At 39.0% G+C, this 22,353-nt stretch overlaps 1 protein-coding gene across 2 annotated transcripts; it reads left to right on the top strand.

The window, feature by feature from the left end:
- Nucleotides 1–1,441: 1,441 nt before the first annotated feature.
- nmnat2 (nicotinamide nucleotide adenylyltransferase 2) lies at nt 1,442–19,198 on the top strand. 2 transcript variants are annotated; one of them, XM_042429378.1, is made up of 11 exons: nt 1,442–1,658; nt 8,346–8,434; nt 10,378–10,445; nt 10,599–10,677; nt 13,198–13,324; nt 13,502–13,582; nt 15,175–15,219; nt 15,379–15,455; nt 17,970–18,071; nt 18,174–18,241; nt 19,061–19,198. In XM_042429378.1, exons 1-11 carry the CDS (start codon nt 1,574–1,576, stop codon nt 19,161–19,163), a joined length of 924 nt encoding a protein of 307 aa, XP_042285312.1. In that variant the 5' UTR covers nt 1,442–1,573; the 3' UTR covers nt 19,164–19,198. The 2 variants fall into 2 exon arrangements, with proteins under 2 accessions (XP_042285312.1, XP_042285311.1); XM_042429377.1 differs by having other exon boundaries at nt 15,175–15,455.
- The last annotated feature ends 3,155 nt before the right edge of the window (nt 19,199–22,353 follow it).

Here is a 22,353-nt window from a genome sequence, read left to right as displayed (position 1 = left end):
TGATGTTTTCTGCAGCCAGAGGACACTGTGGAGCATTTTCACAGTAAACTGACTCATGTGGAAAGAACAGAAAAAGATTCTAACAACAGAAATGAAAGTGAAGAGAAAACACAAACAGATCAATAAATCAAATTCATTAAAAATACACAGAATGAGATGTTGTCTAGTGGTGCAAACTAAGTACATTTACTCAAGTTCTGTATTTAAGTACAGTTTTAAGGTACTTGTACTTTACTTGAGTATTTCCATGTGATGCTACTTTCTACATTTCAGAGGGAAATATTGTACTTTCTACTCCACTACATTTATTTGACAGCTTTAGTTACTTTTCAGATGAAGATTTGACACAATGGATAATATAACAAGCTTTTAAAATACAACACATTGTTAAAGATGAAACCAGTGGTTTCCAACCTTTTTGTCTTTTGACGTCTTACAAAAAGCAGTGTGTAGTCGGGGTCACATTTCACATGTCTATGAGTTGTTAACAGCTCCACCAAATAGTGATTTTTCCCTCTAAACTTCTCACATGCTTTCATTTCAATAAATGTTCAAATGATCCAATATTTCAGCAAAAATCAAAGATTAGAGAAAAAGTCCAAAAACTGAAAACAGATTTGTGTATCAGAACTTTGTTTTTTCTTCTTTCCTCTCCCATTAATCATCTCACCACCCCTCAGATTTATCTGCTGACCCTTTGGAGGGGCCCGACCCCTAGGTTGGGAACCACTGGACTAAACTAGCTAACTGTATATAAAGTACTGTAAACTAGCTCCACCTCCAGCAGCTACAACAGTGATGTTCAAATGATCTGATTGATTGATGGATTCTCGCGTGAATCCAGCTGCCTCGCAAAGAAAACATTTCATGAGGAAATATTGTACTTTTATAGGTTCTAATCAGATCAATATTTACAATTTACAATTAGGGCTGCAATTATTATTTCCATTATCAATTAATCTGTAGATTATTTTCTCAACTGATCGTTTAGTTTTCCATAAAATGTCAGAAAACGTCAATCAGTGTTTCCTAAAGTCCAATCTGACGTCCTCAAATGTCTCAACTCAAAGATATTCAGTTTACTGTCATAGAAACTCAAGAAACCAGAAAATATTCACATTTTTAGAAGCTGGAAACAGAGAATTTGGATATTTTTGGAGTATTTTTATAGGGTACTGTGATATTTCTACTTTCACCTCAGTAAAATATCTCAGTACTTCTCCCACCACTGTAGAAACCACTGAGTAATATTTTATTATCTTGAAATGTTTTATAATGCTGTCAGGCCCTGAGTGATTATTGGATGAAATCAGGGCATTAAAGCAGTATTGCTGCGTGGCTGCTCTCAGCAGTAATATTCCACTGTCTGCTGTGTCAGTGTCTCTTTAACACTCTGACGTGGCTTCCTCCAGCATCCTGCCGCAGACACACCAGCCTCGCCTCTCTCTCTCTCTGTCACACACTCTCTCTCTCTCTATCTCACTGTCTCTGCGAACAAACCGACCACCCGGGAAGCACAGAACCACACAGGACCGGCACCGGACCGGACCGGGACAGAAGACAGACAGAAACCATGACAGAAAACACCAAAACCCACGTCATCCTGCTGTCCTGCGGCAGCTTCAACCCCATCACCAAGGGACACATCCATATGTTTGGTGAGCGTTTGGCTTTTGGTTGGGATGGGGATGGGGGTGGGGGTGGGGGTGGGGGGTGGAGGCCTGTGTTTGTTTATAAGATAAGAATCAGCAGAAACCTCCCATTAATAACAATAATAATAATAACCAGAATCTGGATCATAAGTAAAAAGCTGTAGAATGACTGAGGTTTGTTGTGTCGCTGTCCAGCAAGGTGGTGCTGAAATGAGCGACGCTTTCAGCAGAAATTCCAGATAACACAAACAAAACCATTGTGATATTACGTTATAACCCGGTTCACCGCCGTCTGAACCCGTTTTAAGAGACAAAACACGCAAATGTTCCGTGTTAAACGTGCGCAGGCCTCGCGCGGCGTGTGGCGCAGCCTAGAATTGAAACCTCCCACACGGATCCTCCGGGGATCCTTTATTTACAGACAGGAACATGATGCAAAACAAACCGACTGACAGAAACCCTGAGTGTCCCGGTCCCCGCAGCTCCCGGCAGGTAGTCCCTGCTCACCTGCGTCTCCTGCGTCACAAACAAGAAGGTAATAATTAGAGAAAGTGACGCTGCGGTTATAAACGCAGCAGATGAATTATTCAGAGAGAGAAATGAAGATTTCTGTTGCTGCTGATGGAATAAAATGACCATGACATGCAGTTTACAGGGTTAATTAATTGATCTACCCATTCATAATGATGCAATTAAGGTATTTCTTAATGTGTTAATGTTAATTAATGGAAACGAATTTTAATTTAAAAATCTATTAAACCAAACAGTCTTTATCTGTGCTGTGCAGCAGAGTAACAGGATAAAACCAGCATATAAATATAAAACATGTGAAATAAATAGAAACAGAACAGTTAGAATATTAATATATGAATAATGTGAAGTTGAGAGAGAGTTTTTGTATCGGTTAGTTTTAGCCAATGAGACTCAAATACTATTAATAGATAGGTAGATAGGTAGATAGATAGATAGATAGATAGATAGATAGATAGATAGATAGATAGATAGATAGATTACATAGGTTTAAAGTCAATATAGTAAAATAAATACAGAATAAAATAAAATAAGTGAATAAAATGTATGAAAGTGAAATACAAATAACAGTGTCCTAACTGGCGGCACGGACAGATGTGAAAATTGCTGAGCAATGATGAGATGTTCAAAAGATTGTATTCAACATGAGGATTATAACAAGCTAATATGAGGGTTAATCCATCAAAATTAGTCAAGTAACGTGGACATCTCATCCAAAGTTGCAGCCTTTTTAATCCTCGAAATTTCTATAATGTTCTTGCTCAACGTAATGTCTTAGTGACAGTAAAAGTACCAATACAGCAATGTAGAAATACTATGAGTAAAAGTCCTGCATGAAAAATCCTACTACAGTAAAAGTACATAAGTATTATGAGCTTGATGTAGTTAAAGTATTGCAGTAAAAGTACATAAGTATTATGAGCTTGATGTAGTTAAAGTATTGCAGTAAAAGTACATAAGTATTATGAGCTTGATGTAGTTAAAGTATTGCAGTAAAAGTACATAAGTATTATGAGCTTGATGTAGTTAAAGTATTGCAGTAAAAGTAGTGGTTTGGTCCCTCTGACTGATATATTATTATATATGACATCATTAGATTATTAATAGTGAAGCATCAGTGTTAGAGCAGCATGTTACTGTTGTAGCTGCTGGAGGTGGAGCTAGTTTACACTACTTTATATACAGTTAGCTAGTTTAGTCCAGTGGTTCCCAACCTAGGGGTCGGGCCCCTCCAAAGGGTCAGCAGATAAATCTGAGGGGTGGTGAGATGATTAATGGGAGAGGAAAGAAGAAAAAACAAAGTTCTGATACACAAATCTGTTTTCAGTTTTTGGACTTTTTCTCTAATCTTTGATTTTTGCTGAAATATTGGATCATTTGAACATTTATTGAAATGAAAGCATGTGAGAAGTTTAGAGGGAAAAATCACTATTTGGTGGAGCTGTTAACAACTCATAGACATGTGAAATGTGACCCCGACTACACACTGCTTTTTGTAAGACGTCAAAAGCCAAAAAGGTTGGAAACCACTGGTTTCATCTTTAACAATGTGTTGTATTTTAAAAGCTTGTTATATTATCCATTGTGTCAAATCTTCATCTGAAAAGTAACTAAAGCTGTCAAATAAATGTAGTGGAGTAGAAAGTACAATATTTCCCTCTGAAATGTAGAAAGTAGCATCACATGGAAATACTCAAGTAAAGTACAAGTACCTTAAAACTGTACTTAAATACAGTACTTGAGTAAATGTACTTAGTTACTTTCCACCACTGTTGTAAGATCATAAACTCATCAGGAAAAACTCCTGTTTGATTCAAACAGCAGATCTGTTGTGAGCCTGTTGGACAGTTTAGAGGCTGTGATGCATCAAACTGTAAGATGTTCCTGTTATTTTGTCCACCCACTGTAGAAAAAGAACACGTTTCCAAACATGTTCTGGGCTGTGTTTCATGTTTGATGTGTTGATGCAGCACAGCAGCCATGTTCCCATCGTGACCTATTTTCACCACCAGCTCATCTACAGTATCTGTTTATCTCTCTTCCTCCACCTTCCTCTCTATCAACGAGTCAAATCAGGAGTTAGAAACAGAAAGCCACAAAAACACCAAACATGTTTGGAGAAAAAGCTTTTTTAAGTAAATCTTTGTTAAAGGACGAGTTCGCAGTTTTTCATGTCTGTCTTAAATCAACAGTCAGGAGCCCAAATGAACAGTGAAAGTCCTTCTTTTTGTTACTATACTTCCACCTGCAGCTCAACAGGGAAACACTGTCCGAGGAAACACAAAGAGGGAATTTGATGCTAAAAAGACCCAAGTCAAGTGCTCTTAGTGTCCCACAAGGGTCTATACTTGGCTCTACTTCATTCACCATATGCATAAATAATATCATCTCTGTCACCCTAAATTGTGATGTACATTTTTATGCAGATGATACTATTCTATATGTCACCGCTCTTCTCTTAAAGGACAAGTTGACAATTTTTCAAATGTGTCTTAAAACAACATTCAGGAGCCCAAATGAAAAGTAAAACCTGTTTTCCTTGCTGTAATCATTCCTCCTGTTCATACTGACCATTAGAAGATCCCTTCATAATGACCTTACAATGGAAGTGATGGAGGACAAAATCCACAGTCCTCCTTCTGTGCAAAAATGTATTTAAAAGTTTATCTGAAGCTAATATGAAGCTTCAGTGTCTAAATGAGTCAAATCAAGTAGATATCTTTCAACGTTACAGTCTTTTTAGTGCCAAAGTTCCTCTTTTTGTTACTATACTTCCACTGCAGCTCAACAGGGAAACACTGTCCGAGGAAACACAAAGAGGGAATTTGATGCTAAAAAGACTGTAAATGTGTCAGATATCCACTTGATATGACTAACTCAGACTGCTGAAGCTGAATAGAAGCTTCACACAGACTTTTAAATGACTGTGTGGACACACTGTGGATTTTGGCCTCCATCACTTCCATTGAAAGCACATTTGAAGGATCTTTTAATATCCAGTATGAACAGGAGGAATGATTACAGCGAGGTAAACCTCTTTCACTGCTCATATGGACACCTGACTGCTGGGTTAAGATTTGAAAATTGTGAACTCGTCCATAAATGGCACTTAAATGATATCAAACATGAAATGAATCATTACTTCTTTCTTGTACGTCAGAGTTTATGTGAACATGCACAACAACTCTTCAGCTTTCTCAGACGTGTTCAGACACAGTTTTTCTTCAGATTCCCAAATATCTCAGCAACAGAGTGAACGCTCTGCCAGGAAGTCAAACAAAAACTCATCAATTACATTCCTGCTGAAAGAGCTGGTTAGCGTCACTGTTGCCATGGTGACAAACTGTTCAATAGTCTTCCTTGTAAAAAAAAAAAAAAAAACAAGAAAAAATTTCCTCAGGAATGAAGACGGCGCCTGCAGAGTTTTAACAGTCAGAAAACTAAAAGTCCTTGTTTTGCTGCATTTGGGGGGTTTTACCAGACACCCAATCACAACTTTAACCTGTTAATCACCACTGATCCAGGTTGTCAGCCAGCACAAACTCATGACACACAGAACTTCTAGGACTCAGTAGACAGTAAATGTGCCAAACGTTGTGTGAGCGTTCCTCTGGAGGCCCAGCGTTCATGTCACATGATGTTTTGACCCGTTAGACTGCAGCGGCGTCGGGCTGTGATCTCTCTGACAGGCGACATCACTCTAACACTGATCTAACGTACCTCTAACTTGCCTTTCAGTCCTCCTCTCACCCGAGCAAAGACCTTATATCCACTAGGGGTGTGCCCGAATACAAATACGTTATTCGGCAAAGCACAAATAGTGGGGGGTTTTTTACAAATATTTGTTTCATACAAATATTTTAAAAATTATTTGTTTTCGGGAAGAAAAAAAAACATGTTAACTACCATCGTGCAAGTCGGTTACATCACCATCTCAGTGTCTCTCCTCTGCTCCGCTGTCACGTCTATCAGCAGGTCTCAACGAGGGGAGTCACATCCACCTGCTACATGACGCACATTTCCTAATTTGGACATCACTCCCGGAGTTGGGGGTGTTCCCCAGACATAAAGCTGAGCTACTGACACAAATGAAGCGCTCCCAAGGGAACATTCCATGAACACTTATTGTAACACTTTAATTTTCTAAAATTAAAAGCGTAATAAAAGCAAAAACAGAAACAAATACAAATACTGGGCCCTCTGCACATCCCTAGTATCCACACTGTATCTGCTCAGACTGACCCATGCTGGCTGGCTCACCAGTCCAACCTCCATCACAGTTCATCTGGTTCCACTAGTCTTACCAGTAGATACTAATTATATTTGACATTTCGTTGATATGATTCACCTTCAAACTGTCTTTGAAACCTACTTTTGTTCAAGCAGAAAGTAGAAACTCAGCAGTTTAACCTCATTAACTCTGCCACCGGTCGTCCCTCTCTCCATTTCCTGTGAGTTTGTCGTATTCAGGACAAAAAATTTTGAGTCTCCAGATGTTCTTTTTGGAAATCTGTCTGGACGTTTTCCTGACAAAAAGTGTCAGATGTGCCTGTGTGTTTCACTCTTTAGTTAACAACTTCATATGCAGTACTGTCCTCCACCTTTACAGACGGACTCACAGCCACTTATTTACACTTTTATTCTAGGCAGACAAAATGCTTAAATTTTTACTGACTTCAAAGACCTTCTGCTCTGTTTCTGTATCACTACGAGTGTTTTTGACACTTTCGCAAGAAACTTTAGGTGGGTTTTTCCTTTCTGGAAAGGCCTGTTTATACATTTACTCACAGTGGTTCAGGAGCTACTGGCTTTATAGGCAGTTTCATCTGAACACCAGCGACTGAAGCTCAGCCGCCATCACTGTTTATCTGGTTTAACTTGTCTTACAACCAGCCACTAGATTACAAACCCTTTGCATGCAAGAATAATCTCTTAGCAAAGAAAAGAACATGGTTTCAGTATGAAGTTGTGTCTGAGTGTAAGAGTGCAGTCAGGCTACAGGGTTTAGCTTTATTAACAACACTCCAATATACTTTAAAATAACATATCAGACTTTGTCCGGGACAGAGCGATGAAGTCCTGGACTTATTCCCATCGTTGTTTCCGGTATTTTCACAGCTGAACACCATTCAGCAAGAAGGGGACAGAAGTTCACTGCCTGACATGAAGTATCACAACACGAACACCAGACGCAGGCGACTGAATCCCAACAACCAACAATCAGAATGTTTTTAGGAAGTTCTCAACACAAAAGGCAACACAGACAAACATAATATCACATCATAGATTCATTGTGGGAAGAAGATAAAGTGAGAATGCTGGATTATTTACACAATATTATCATATGTGTATTAGTAACATGATATCGTCATTACCGGTATATCACGACACCCCTATTAGACATAAACAAAACAAGAACTCTGTCCAGCAGCTGTTATTTAATCTTTGACTTAAAGCTGAAAGGATTTGATTCGTCCTTTAAGAACAGGAGTCCAGATGAACATTAAAGCTGTTTTTCTTGCTGTAATCATTCCTCCTGTTCATACTGACCATTAGAAGATCCCTTCATAATGACCTTACAATGGAAGTGATGGGGGACAAAATCCACAGTCCTCCTTCTGTGTAAAAATGTATTTAAAAGTTTATCTGAAGCTAATATGAAGCTTCAGCGTCCAAATGAGTCAAATCAAGTAGATATCTTTCAACGTTACAGTCTTTTTAGTGCCAAAGTTTCTCTTTTTGTTACTATACTTCCACCTGCAGCTCAACAGGGAAACACTGTCCGAGGAAACACAAAGAGGGAATTTGATGCTAAAAAGACTGTAAATGTGTCAGATATCCACTTGATATGACTAACTCAGACTGCTGAAGCTGAATAGAAGCTTCACACAGACTTTTAAATGACTGTGTGGACACACTGTGGATTTTGGCCTCCATCACTTCCATTGAAAGCACATTTGAAGGATCTTTTAATATCCAGTATGAACAGGAGGAATGATTACAGACACCTGACTTCTGGTTTAACACACTGGAAAAATTGTGAACTCATCCTTTAAAGGGGAAACTGAATTTTATTTTTTTGATTTTTGTGTCACCTTCATGTTGCATTTGTTGCACATTTTCATTTCATTTTGTTCATTTTGTTTGTTTGTTTGTTTGCAGAAAAAGCCAGAGAATATCTGCATAAAACAGGGCGTTTCATTGTGATCGGAGGAATCATCTCACCGGTCCACGACTCCTACGGGAAACCTGTGAGTAGTGACAGAAGCTCCTCAAGTCACAACATAGTTTTTCATGTCACACTGTTCAACTTTTCAGCAACAAACACACAAAGACATTGTCTTCACATATTTATCTGTCTACATTTACAGGCTGAACTGAGGGGCTGCATAAAGGACCAGTAGAAGATAAATAAGAAGTTTTTAACTGTAAATCATGCAAAGATATTCCAGTAGAGCCCCAGAATATGAATATACACCAGGAAATGGTTCTTAAAGCTGCATTCATTGATCTTTTGGCCACTTGAGGGCAACAGAACACAACAATCACACCTCATACAGTTGTCGTGTTGAATGCATTAAAACAGCTGCTTCCTTCCAGCAGAGCAACATGATCATCACATTGATTTTCCCTGGAAAAAAAAAAGAAAAGAACTGCTGTTGCAATGAACACTGAAGGCTTGGACCCGAATCTACTGATAGAATAATAAAATGGCTGCTCATAGTGCTGCGTTTAAACCTGCAGTGTGGAACTTTTATATATAAATAAATGTCTGTTACATCCGAGCCAAACAAGTTCAAACAATACTGATTAAGCACATTTCACAGTATACAGAGTGTTGGCTCTTTTGGCCGTCTATAACTCCTCTAGACTTTCCAAATATTATCAGACCGAATGGATCAAATTCTGATAATAGAACGAGTCATTTCGTTGGGGTTGTGTGATGCACAAAACAATTTACCCACTTTTTTACAGCCGCAACAGCAGGTTACAGCCAGTATGTACTGCATGAGAGTGTGTTGCATGTCTGTGTCAGGCAATCACAGCCGAGCCTTTACTCTCACTGCCAGAAGGGGGAGACAAAAGTCCTGCACTCAAGTTTTAATCAGAGAAAACATTGAAACCTGCAGCTGTAACACTCCTTCATGACCTGCAGGTGTGCAGCTAATCCTGTTTTTGCCTGTAGATGGCAACAGATGTTGACTCCTGCAGCCCCTTCAAAAATGAAGAAATAGCTTCCAATAAATATAAAGGATGTGTTATTTATTGAGGACTTTATAAAATGTCGTTCCGTTCCTTTACACAGAAGGAAAACCGGTGTTTCATATGTTGAACACCATCACTAACCATAGATAATCATCTCTACCAGCTGCAGCTCTCTGCTGCTGCTGCTGCTGCTGCTGTTGTTTTCCTCTCTGCTTCCAGCTGGAATTAATGAAGGTCTTGTCCTACTTTCGCTCTGCCTCTATAGGAAACACACAACATGAATAATAGATGCAGCAGACATACAGTTGCAGCCACATCAGGAATCTTTGCTGTTCATTTCTGATGGGATGTTTTTCACCTGCATGCAGCTCCACGATGCAGCGAATGGTTTATTCATGGAGATTACTCACTTCCATTATTATGTTGTTCAAATGACCTCAGACCTGCAGACAGATGACTCACCGACCTGTCAGTCATCACGGAATAATACAGATTTCCCTTCCTGTTAACATACTGCTTTCCAGAGGTGGAAGAAGTACTCAGATCCTTTACTGCAGTTAAAGCACCAATATGGCAATGTGAAAATACTCCATTACAAGTAAAAGCACTGCATGAAAAATCCTCCTACAGTAAAAGTACATCAGTATTATGAGCTTGATGTAGTTAAAGTATTGCAGTAAAAGTAGTGGTTTGGTCCCTCTGACTGATATATTATTATATATGACATCATTAGATTAGAGCAGCATGTTAACAAACAAACGTTGTGCACATATTTGCAAATAAAAAAAGAAACACTGAACATTCATAAAAGATGTTAGTTTGGTCTCTGGAGACTCTGAGATCTCTGACTTACTGGTTCTGATCAGTCAGATGTCGTCATTGTTTATCTTTGCACTGATGGGTTAACTCTGTGTGTGTGTGTGTGTGTGTGTGTGTGTGTGTGTGTGTGTGTGTGTGTGTGTGTGTGTGTGTGTGTGTGTGTGTGCAGGGTCTGGTGCCCAGCAATCATCGTCTCACCATGTGTCAGCTGGCCGTCCAGTCCTCTGATTGGATCAGGTGAGATCACATCAGAATTTCAGAAACAGCAGGTTAATAAACTCAAATCTCCAGGATTGACCACATACATGCCACATTAGAAGATTTTTTATGTTATTATAAGAAAATGATAAAACAACTGATATGGTGTTTTGTGTGTTGGGTTGGGTGCAGGGTGGACCCCTGGGAGTGTTACCAGGACACCTGGCAGACCACCTGCAGCGTGCTGGAGCATCACCGTGACCTCATGAAGGTGAGATTTTGTTCTGAGGAGGTGTAGGGGGATGAGAGCCAGGTCACTGTGACCTGTACTAATGCCAAACATGTCAGCCCACCAAGCAAACAGGAGACATCTGGAAATATTGGGAAAGGGGAAGAGTACGACACACACACACACACACACACACACACACACACACACACACACACACACACACACACACATAGTGCAGAGACGCCCATTCACAGTAAAATAGTAAAATTGAGAAATATCTCATTCTTCTTTAGAATTTGAGGGTGCCAAGGAGTCTGGTAAACAGGATGAAACTTAACTTGACACGCAATACAAATACAACACACACACATAGCCTGTCTTCGGTATAAAAGGCATGTCACGCTCTGTAAAGTGGGAAGATATCTCTGACTACGTTATCAGTAGGGCCGCTGTGAATAAAGAGATTCTCCATCTGGCACCTGTGTCTCGACCAGCTGATTCCTCTTTTATACGCCTCTTTCTGCCACAACATAATAGGAGGAGAGTTTTTCTGACTGTTTGGAGTTTTAGTGTCTGAACTGAAAGTGAAATAATTTGTTGTAGGAGCCATTTTCAGTTATATTTGTGGTATCGCATACCAAACAGCACTTAAAGATGACAGCGTTTGTCCCGGTGTGGACAGACGGTGTCGCCTCTTCAATGACATTAGTGGGAAAAACAAGGCAGAACCTACAACTCATCATGTCAGGGGAAGCTCCAGGTTACAGGTTGTTGGGTTCCCAGAATAGAACATCAGCAGGCTCAGCAGGGGATGAACTCCTCCATCAGGGAGTCATCCTCACCTCCTTCATCACCATCTGTTGCGCTGCTGCAGCTGCAGGGACAAGAGCAGACTGCAGCGATTGGCTGCAACCTGCCGTCCCTCCAAGACCCTGAGGCCAGCAGGAAAGATCTAATTGATTGATTGATTAATAGTTTCAGTCATTTTGAATATTTTCATAGTGAATATTTTCTTTAGTCTCTATGACAGTTAACTGAATATCTTTGTGTTGCGGACAAAACAAGATATTTGAAGACGTCATCTTGAGTTTTGAGAAACTCTGATCCACATTTTCCACCATTTTCTGACATTTTATGGCTCAAACAACTGATCAATTAATTGGTAATGAAAATAATTGTTAGTTGGGGCCCTACCGACCTCATCAACACTGACATCGACTGCACATTATATTAATGTGAAAATATTATCATCAACACACCTGTGAACCCATCACGTCCAACATGGTGCGTTACATCAACACAATGCTTTGTATTATTATTATTATTATTATTATTATTATTATTATTATTAATAATAATAATATTATTATTATTATTATTACATGTCTTGTTTATGCTGTGAACATTTGCACATTCTCAGTCAATATCTTGTACTTATATTTTTTAAACTCTAACAGCTCTGTTAACTTGGAAAATATTTTTACTTTTTTATTGTTAAGGTTTAGGTAATGTTTTATTTTACAGGTCCCTTAATTTTATACTAATTTCCTGGAAATATTCTGAGTAATTTACAGGTATTTTACACTTAATTTTGAGGACATTTTACAGAGAGGGAGGTGCGATTTGCCACAAATTATAGGAAAAAAGGGAAAAAAGTGCTAAGTTGGTTTATTTGGTAAGTGTTCACTCATTATATTTGGGTTTGCCATATTTCTTAATAAATAAGACTCTTGACAGTTCCTTAACTGACAGTAAACACTCAGTTTTCAGTCTGTAGTTTTGTGTGTCAGACTAAATATTAGTATTTTAGATTCTTAAAAACTCTACAATGAGCTAATTTCTACTTTACTACCAACTTACATAACGATTTCAAAGAAATTAAGAACTTCTGGAAACATTATGGGTGATTAAGAACTGAATCCAGAAGTAAAGTTGTACCAAAATGTCCTGAAAAAATTAACCTTAACAAACCTTCAAATTACATAAAACATTTCCAGGAATATAAAATGAAGGGACCTGTAAAATAAAGTGTTACCTAATGTTATTTATATTATTTATGACCTCCTTGTGTTTTCTTTTACCTTCTATTTCTGATTGTTATGCAACACAACACTGAGGTTCATTCCTCGTATGTGCAAACCTTCATGGCAATAAACCTGCTTCTGATTCTGGTTCCTGGAGTAGAGAAGAAGCTTTAGCACAGCGTCGTGGACCAGCAGACATCTCACAGATCTCACAGGACAAGCAGGAGGTTTCTAGAGACTTTTCCATCAGTGACAGAAGCTTTTTACAAACATTTGAGCCCAATTTAACTCCACTAATAGTTTAACTGTGGAAACAATGACCATATTCCCACCTCTGCCTGTTATTAACAGTTTGTCACATCTGTTGAGTCCATTAAAATGTTGCAGGTTGCATCACTGTCGGCTGTAATAAGTGTTTTATAATATACGTACAGTATTTATATGAGTGTGCTTTCTACTGTACGTCATATATCAAAAAAAAAAGTTGTAGTTTTTAAAGAACAAGTGCTGATCGATAGATTTATTTCTTTCTCAGAGAGTCACTGGCTGTATCCTGTCCAACGTCAACACGCCGTCAACAACTCCTGTGATTGGTCAGCCACAGAACCAGACTCCACCCATCTACCAGAACCACAACAACATGAATCACAAGCCCACAGCCAGTGAGTCACAGTCTGCTTCCTCTTCATCCATCCGTCACTCCTCATCATGCAGGAGCACTGTGTGATGATCTGTGTCCTCTGGAAGCTGATGATGATGATGATGATGATGATGATGATGATGATGATGATGATGATGATGATGGAGATGACATGTTCTTTCTTTCTCTCTCTGCTCAGTCAAACTGTGGGGGAAGCTCAGTGAGAGTTTGGGAAGGATCTGCTGCGTCCGTCCGCATGTCGAACGCTTCACCTTCGTAGGTCAGTAAAGACTCTACAAGGTTTATTTAGGATCTCACCCATAATTCAGTTTGTTGGATGACATCACAGCAAAAAGTAGAACTGATGTCATCAAGCAGAAGCACAGAGCTGTAAACAAAGAGTAGCAGCAGGGGCTCTGAATGGTTAGACAGCTTTACTTTGAGTTTATTAATTCATCATTTAAATATCATGACTCAATTAATTTATAATAACTTTTTTTTTAAATTAGGGACCAAGCCCAAAAGGCAGAGGACTACTGTAAAACAGTAGTCCTCACCTAAGGGCGAGGACCCCATTGTTTTTCGTGCGTTTCTTTCTGTCTTTCTTTCTTTCTTTATTATTACGCCACTTAAACCCTTAATATGATCCCCTAAACATGCTCAAAAACTCACCAAATTTGGCACGCACATATTGATAAAAAAAATTTGATAAAATGTAAAAATTAACCCCTGTGTGTGCCAAAATGTGCTCTCTAGCACCACCTATGTAACTAAAATGGCCACCACGGCCCGTAGGAATGTCGTAGAGAAATCAAACAAAAACTCAATTATTCATCTCATCAAGACCTACGATTCATACAGTGACACCCCTGACCTAAATTCAACAGGAAGTCCGCAATCTCAATTTCAAAATAAGACTTTGACTGAATTTTGGACGAGATAGCGAACAAACGCTATCTCCTCCGATTATAAGCCGATAATAGTATCGGCTTCAAACTTTAATACATGGCTAATGACACTGTGCTGAAAAAAAGCTGTGAAAAACTTTGTAATAACTTGAACAGTTTGGATTTAATAAGCCCTGAAAGTTGCAGTGCCACGTCACCCTTACAATGTAAACCAATGGGGAGGCAATCTATGGGCATGAACTTTGTGTCAAACAGAGGCTTCTGACGTCTAAACTATAAGTCTGACCACTTTCAAACCTGTATCAATGGATTCGCAATGAAATTTCCTACAAAAATATGATTTTTAATTTAAGATTTGGCCAAAGTCATGGGATTTATGAGGATATTTCACAAGAAGCGTACTCTAAAATCCTCCTCTCCAACTGCTCCTGGTGATGTCACTCCCTCAGTGCTGTGAAACATTCTGCAATACACACTCATTATAAAATCACAGGAGGAGCAAGAAAAGACTTTAAAACTCACACTCTAATATCTCAAAAACAATAAAAGATAGAAAAAACATGTAAATTTGTAGGTCAAAGTCTCGTGACTCATTTAAAGTACAAATGAAGTTTGTATCTAAAACTATGTGGAAGCAGCAAATGTTCAAATAGGTGTGGGTTCACTCACACTCTCCATTCAAATATATGAGTATTTTTCTGTGTCCAGCTGCAGTTACTTATTGTCTCTACACACCTGACAGTACACATGTCAATCAAACTTTCAAAATAAAAGCACACCACACTTGTAAGAAATATCCCTAATTTTTAAAAAGCAAAATGATCTGTGTGCGAGGTCCTGACCAACGCCGCTTGCAGCTTTAATTAGTAAATGATTATAATTGTAAAACTATTCTTGTGGCACACTCATGACTCCATATGTTCACTGCATGCATCTTATTGTGTATTTTCTGTGATTCTGCTAGATGAAAACGCCAACCTGGGGACCGCGGTGAGATACGAGGAGATCGGTGAGTCATGCCGACAGTATCTGAAACTGAGCAGATCCTGTGTTGTGTCCTCTGGTTTCCTTCCTGCTGTGTCTGAACTCCTTCTAGTTTGTTTGTTTCCAGTAAACATGATGTTTACTGAGGTGTGTCTCTTTCCTCCTGCCTGTTTGTCGTCTGTAGAGTTGCGCATCTTGCTCCTGTGTGGCAGTGATCTCCTGGAGTCCTTCTGCATCCCTGGCCTGTGGAAGGACAGTGATGTAAGCACACTGTAGCCCCGCCACCCCGCCACCCTTTAGCCCCGCCTCCTAGATATTTCCACTGAAGTCTATCGTAATGATCGACGGTCATTTCGATGTTGTCAAAGGAAACATCTGCAACAGGACAGCATTAACACCCCTAACACGCAGCGTTACTCTTCTGTCACACTGCTAACAACCAACAATAACCGTCCTACTGTGTGTTTGTTAGAATGTTTCAACAAAAATTCCCAAATAAAAATAATAATTCAAGAGCAGTTTTAGCTGATGGGATCACTTCACAGGAGAGCTACACCTGCAAAATGTTGCTGAATTAGAGACAACTGATTAATAACAACAGTTTACCAATATCAACCTTGCAGATCAAAACATCCATTGTAGTTCCAGATTGGCTGAAAGTGGTGGAAGAAGTATTCAGATCCTTTACTGAAGTAAAAGTACCAATACATCAGTGTAATAATACTGCACAACAAGTAAAAGTCCTGCATGAAAACCCTACTGTAGTAAAAGTACATAAGTATTATGAGCTTGATGTAGTTAAAGTATTGCAGTAAAAGTACATAAGTATTATGAGCTTGATGTAGTTAAAGTATTGCAGTAAAAGTACATAAGTATTATGAGCTTGATGTAGTTAAAGTATTGCAGTAAAAGTACATAAGTATTATGAGCTTGATGTAGTTAAAGTATTGCAGTAAAAGTACATAAGTATTATGAGCTTGATGTAGTTAAAGTATTGCAGTAAAAGTAGTGGTTTGGTCCCTCTGACTGATATATTATTATATATGACATCATTAGATTATTAATAGTGAAGCATCAGTGTTAGAGCAGCATGTTACTGTTGTAGCTGCTGGAGGTGGAGCTAGTTTACACTACTTTATATACAGTTAGCTAGTTTAGTCCAGTGGTTCCCAACCTAGGGGTCGGGCCCCTCCAAAGGGTCAGCAGATAAATCTGAGGGGTGGTGAGATGATTAATGGGAGAGGAAAGAAGAAAAAACAAAGTTCTGATACACAAATCTGTTTTCAGTTTTTGGACTTTTTCTCTAATCTTTGATTTTTGCTGAAATATTGGATCATTTGAACATTTATTGAAATGAAAGCATGTGAGAAGTTTAGAGGGAAAAATCACTATTTGGTGGAGCTGTTAACAACTCATAGACATGTGAAATGTGACCCCGACTACACACTGCTTTTTGTAAGACGTCAAAAGACAAAAAGGTTGGAAACCACTGGTTTCATCTTTAACAATGTGTTGTATTTTAAAAGCTTGTTATATTATCCATTGTGTCAAATCTTCATCTGAAAAGTAACTAAAGCTGTCAAATAAATGTAGTGGAGTAGAAAGTACAATATTTCCCTCTGAAATGTAGAAAGTAGCATCACATGGAAATACTCAAGTAAAGTACAAGTACCTCAACACTTTACTTAAATACAGAACTTGAGTAAATGTACTTAGTTACTTTGCACCATTGACAACATCTCATTCTGTATAACATTTACTATAACTTGAGTAAATGTACTTCCACCACTGTGAGAACTGATGTTCCTGAAAAGTTGATGTAAACTGTGTCGACCATAAATGTGTTCAGACTGAATGCAATAACAAATATAACTGGAGTTTCTGAGATCGGTCAGTATTTACGTTTATATAACTGCTTCACGTTCAGTCTGAACACACTTTAAGGTGAAGTGATGAACATGGAGTGTTCAGTCATTTCTGCAGGTTTCAGTGATTAATGAAATGGTTTAGAAACTTCATAAACTTCATATTCATGTCACTGACTTTACAAAAGAGTAAACGGACAATTTACTCGACAATTTTTGGGCATTTTTGCAGATTCAGTTTTACAGTCAAATAGTGTAGTGTGATCTGTTCAACGTTGATGTATTTCATGTGAAATCAGGGAGCCCCTTAAGTCCCTAAAAGATGATATTGATCTATGATTTTTCTAAAAATAGATTAAAAAAATAGATGTTTTTATCTTGTGGGCGCAAGATAAAAAAAGTATTATCTTTCGGGACTTTGGGGGTCACTACAAAAAACAAAAACGTGTCATTTAAAAAACGTTGAACTGTTCGCAGAAAGCACCAAACAAATGTACTTCTAGCCAGCAAGCAAACAGAAACTTAACCATCATAAATGCTGATGTGACCTTTAAAGTGGAACAAAGTTCATCTTGAGCTTCTGTACTGTGACGTATTTCACAGTAAAACTTACAGTTACAACAACGATTTAAATCAAATCCTTTGCATTTGATTGGTCCACTAAATACAGAAGTGTAGAGATAATAATAATGATGATAATAATAATAATACATTTGAAAATATGTCACAGGAAGAGGAATGACAGGAGTTATGATGTAAAAATACTGAAATATTTTTTTTGACATGTTTATGGAATATAACCTGAGATAAATGAACGATTAGCACAGAGACACGTGATTAGAACTGAATATTTTTTTATTTCACTGTGTCTTTAAAGCCGCGGCTGAAGGTTCTGTTTCTGTGGTTTCAGATGCAGGTGATCGTGGGAGATTTTGGGATCGTGGTGGTTCCTCGTGACGGCGCCGACACAGAGAGGATCATGAATCACTCGTCCATCCTCCGCAAGTACAAGGTCAGAGCAGAATATCACTGTTCTCCTGGTTCGACACACTCTGACCTCACATTTTACAGTGAATGTAATGATCCCATGTTTGTTCGCTGTTCTTGGTTTCAGGACAACATTGTTGTGGTGAAAGACGATATGCATCACCCCATGTCCATCGTCAGCTCCACTAAGAGCAGGTGTGGATTTCACTTAGCCCAGTTTATACGTCTCATTATCACCATTTTTACATTGGAGGCAGATGGATATCAGTTTCATCTCTGTGCGTTGGTCCAGGACCTGGTTAGCCTAGCTTAGCACAAAGACTGGGATCAAGGGTAAACTGCTATGGGATTCAATTTGTGTCATAATAACTGAACAAAATCTCCCAAGAATCAAACAAAACAAACAAAAATTTAATTGAAAGTGAGTAAAAATAAAAATGACTTCAAAGGCAAAACTTACAATAAAAAGATTGAAATATTTCATTACAGTATTTTCACTTTTCTTTCACTGATCAGGATTTCTCTTTTGTGGTCACTTTTTTCAGTTTTAGTCCTGAATTTTTCAGTTTCAACCAGTTGTTGGGGGAAATAATATAAGTCATACCATTTGTTACACTTCAGACCATTTAGTTGCCCCCCCCCCCCCCCAACAGTAATTGGCCAATGGGAACACAGCCTATATGAGAGCTTTAAATCCGAACCGAAAAATTCAGCAGCAAAACTGAAAAAAAAGTGACTGCAAAAGAGAAATCCTGATCCTGACTTAAAATTGAGCATGAAATCTTCCTGTTCAGTCTTGTAGACTCAAAGATGGAGTTCGGCTAGCAGTTTCCCTCCGTTCCCAGTCTTTTCAGTCTTTGTGCTAAGCTAGGCTAAACACGTCCTGGACATATCTCTGAACCTGATGCACAGACACGACACTGATATCCATCTGCTCATGAAATCAAGAGTGTACAACATTAAATATACAATATAAAATGTAAAACTGAGTTCATGTTCAACCCCCCCCCCCAGACTGGCCCTGCAGCACGGCGACGGCCATGTCGTGGACTACCTGAGTCAGCCGGTCATCGACTACATTCTGCAGAGTCAGCTGTACATCAACGCCTCAGGATAGAGCCAACAACCAAACGGCATGAGAACAGGAAGAGCGGGGAGGGGGAGGAGGAGGGGGGGGGGGGGGCAACTACAACCACCATCATCTATATGAATATACACACCTCCCCCCTCAAACTAAAACTTCCTTGTCTGTCTTCTGTGTCAAACATATACTCTTCTTTGAGCTGTCGCTTTCCCAACAGGAGCATAAGGCTGCATTCACACCAAATCCGGCAGCGCGGTACTTCCCTGCAGGGTTGTGCGGAGGTGCAGGCGTGTTACTACCATTTGTGTGACATCACGTTGGGCCCATTCCCTCCATTTCCTCCACTCAAAACAATGGACACAAACCAAAGGAAGCTTCTTGCTATCTTCACAGTTGCTCGGTCAACAGTGGAATGCTACAATGCTACATGCTAACCAAGGTTCTTCTTCTTCCTGCGGGCGTCTTCAGTTTGATCGCCAGCTTACGTGGTTGGCCACCGCAGCATGACGTCAGGTCGCATTACAGAAAAAGTTGTTTCCAGTTCAACTTCTTCCCAGACAGCCGCTGTGTTTTTTTTGCTGAGCCCTATATGGTCCCAACGCCCACAGCATAACGCACCGCCTCATTCAAATGAATGGGAGGACTGGCATTTTTCCCATATTGCCGAATTTAATGTGAATGCAGCCTTAGTGTTCCTCCTTCTGTCTGTGTCATGTGACTTTACCATCAGGGAAGAGGGCAGGGGTGGGAGGGGGATGGATTTTGGGATGACGATGTACGGAGGTAATCCCAAAGGGCTGCAGAGGTGTCATCGATGTGTTTTTCCACTGCAGTGTTTCCTCACTGGGTTTGAGTTGTGGTTGGGTTTGTTATCTGTCTTTATTAAAGTCTCGGGAAGCATGACACACAGCCGGGCATGCTCAGTGTACCGATGGCAGATGGCTGCACCGGAAAAAAAACTTTTGTATCAGAGTGGCGCCAAGCTAAGAGATGACAGGATCACTGAGCTTCATGCAAGAACCACAAACAGATTTGTTTGAGAGATTTAAGAGAATTTGTTTCATCATTAGAGTTGTGAAGTAGGAGGAGATATTACAGGCGATCCTGGTTCTGGAAGTTAAAATCCCTTCATTTTCTTCTATGTAAATGCACAACTATGAAAAAAAAGTGTTAAATTGGTTTAATTGGTAAGTTCTCATAACATTTGGGTTCAGACATGGTCGTTAATTTGCAAAAAATCTGAATAAATTAGACTCGTTTCATTTGCATTTAAGGATGTTTCTTATAGTGTTTTTAGGTAAGAATCTAATATGCTAATGCTAATGCTAATGCTAATATGCCGTTTGACACACAAAACTACAGACTGAAAACTGAGTAATTTTCTGTCTGTTAAAGAATTGTTGAAAGTCTAATTTATTAAGATTTTTTTTGCAAATGAACGATATATATATGAACCCAAATATAAGTTTTAATCTTACAAAATAAACCAACTTAACACTGTTTTTCGGTTTTTGTATCAAATTGCAGCATCCTTTCTGGAAAATGTCCCAAAAAAAAAATCACTAAATACGTACAAATTACTCAGAAAATTCCAGGAAAATTGAGCATTACGCAGGTGTTAAACATCGACATGGGGAAAAGGACAGTGGACTAGTGGCAGACGCTGGCCTAAAGAAAGGTTTTAGAGTCAAAAAAAAATGTTCTTGCACGAGGCTCATTGTTTTCTGTGACTTTTGAAGTGAACCTCACCCGTAGATTGTGTCGCTGCGGCTGAGCTCGCTCAGCTTCCGTCCAACTGTTGCTCAAAGCTAAAATTGTACATAAGAACACATCAGTTGTAGTTTTAGTCAACAGTTTAACCTCTATTTTAAATCAGAGCTCAAGTGTATCTAAACTGCAGGTAACCATAGCAACAGTAATGATGCTTCAGGCTCCGTTTAGCAGTTAGCTGACCGGTGAAACCAACATGACTATAAAAACACACTTTAAAACACGGTTCAGGTGTCTGTTGTTGTTTCCTGATATCAGGATGTGATTAGTTGTGTTGTTAAAATGATTGAATCAGATTTTAGGGCATTTAGGATCCTGAAAATCATTTGACATATTGATGATGATGATGACGATGATGATGATGATGATGGGAACTTTTCCAAAAAAAAACAACAAAAAAAAACAAAGCAGCAGCAGTGTTGTGGAGTGTGAAGGTTGTTTTATTTCCTCTTCATTTGCTCCTGTTAGCTCTTCTTAGACTGCATGCTTAGACAGTTTGGTTCTGGCATGAATGTTTATCACTTCGTAGAATATGATCTGTTGTGAACGTGTTTGCAAAAAAAAAAAAAAAAAAAATGAAAAAAGAAAGAAAGAACACACAAAAAGTAAAATATATATAAATATAATAATTTAACAGTGGGGGTCATCACCCCACGTCTCTCCATTTTCTATTAATGAAGATCAAGGCCTCATCGATGTAAACATTGTGTACATTTGTTTGCAATGATTTGTACATTTAGTCATGTTTCGTGTGTGTGTGTGTGTGTGTGTGTGTGTGTGTGTGTGTGTGAGAGAGAGAGAGAGAGAGAGAGAGAGAGAGAGAGATTTTCGGTCCCTTTGAATTGTATCATGTAGCTGAAGATGAAAAACATGTTTTCTGTATTGATTCGCCTTCTGTTGCTCTGACTTCTTTTGATTGTAAACTGTGATGCACTCTTAACAATGATGTGTCATTTTTAATGTGTGTGTGTGTGTGTGTGTGTGTGTGTGTGTTGACATTTTAGGATGCAATTCACGCTTAAACAACATTTACACAACTGAAGACTGAAAAAGAAAAAAGGGGACATAAAGAGAAAGTTTTTGACCGACATTATTGATCTAAAATAACTGAAAAGTTTGATTTTCTGAAGTGATTAACATCCTCCTGCCGCCAAAATAAAACGTAACCGTCTTGAACAGAATAATCTTGTAATGGAAATCTGGAGCTGTCCTTCAGAGTATTAGAGAGAGTATTATTAGTAGTTCAAGTACCAGGAAACCCTTGGAGCAAAAAAAGACTTAATCGCTTAAGGACACATTGGGTACAATTCAAAGTGAGGTACTGAGGTACAGCATCCATCCCCCCCGTCCACATACAAGGACTAGCAGACGACCTCAGTATAAGATCGTGTACTTCAACACCGCGGTTCTCATGGCAACGAGGAGAGGTCGGCCTGACCCGAGACGAGACAGC

Source organism: Thunnus maccoyii, chromosome 12 (genome assembly GCF_910596095.1).
Source record: "Thunnus maccoyii chromosome 12, fThuMac1.1, whole genome shotgun sequence".
Taxonomy (NCBI): domain Eukaryota; kingdom Metazoa; phylum Chordata; class Actinopteri; order Scombriformes; family Scombridae; genus Thunnus; species Thunnus maccoyii.
Note: the sequence above shows the minus strand (reverse complement) of the source record. Positions and strands in the feature narration are given on the sequence as shown.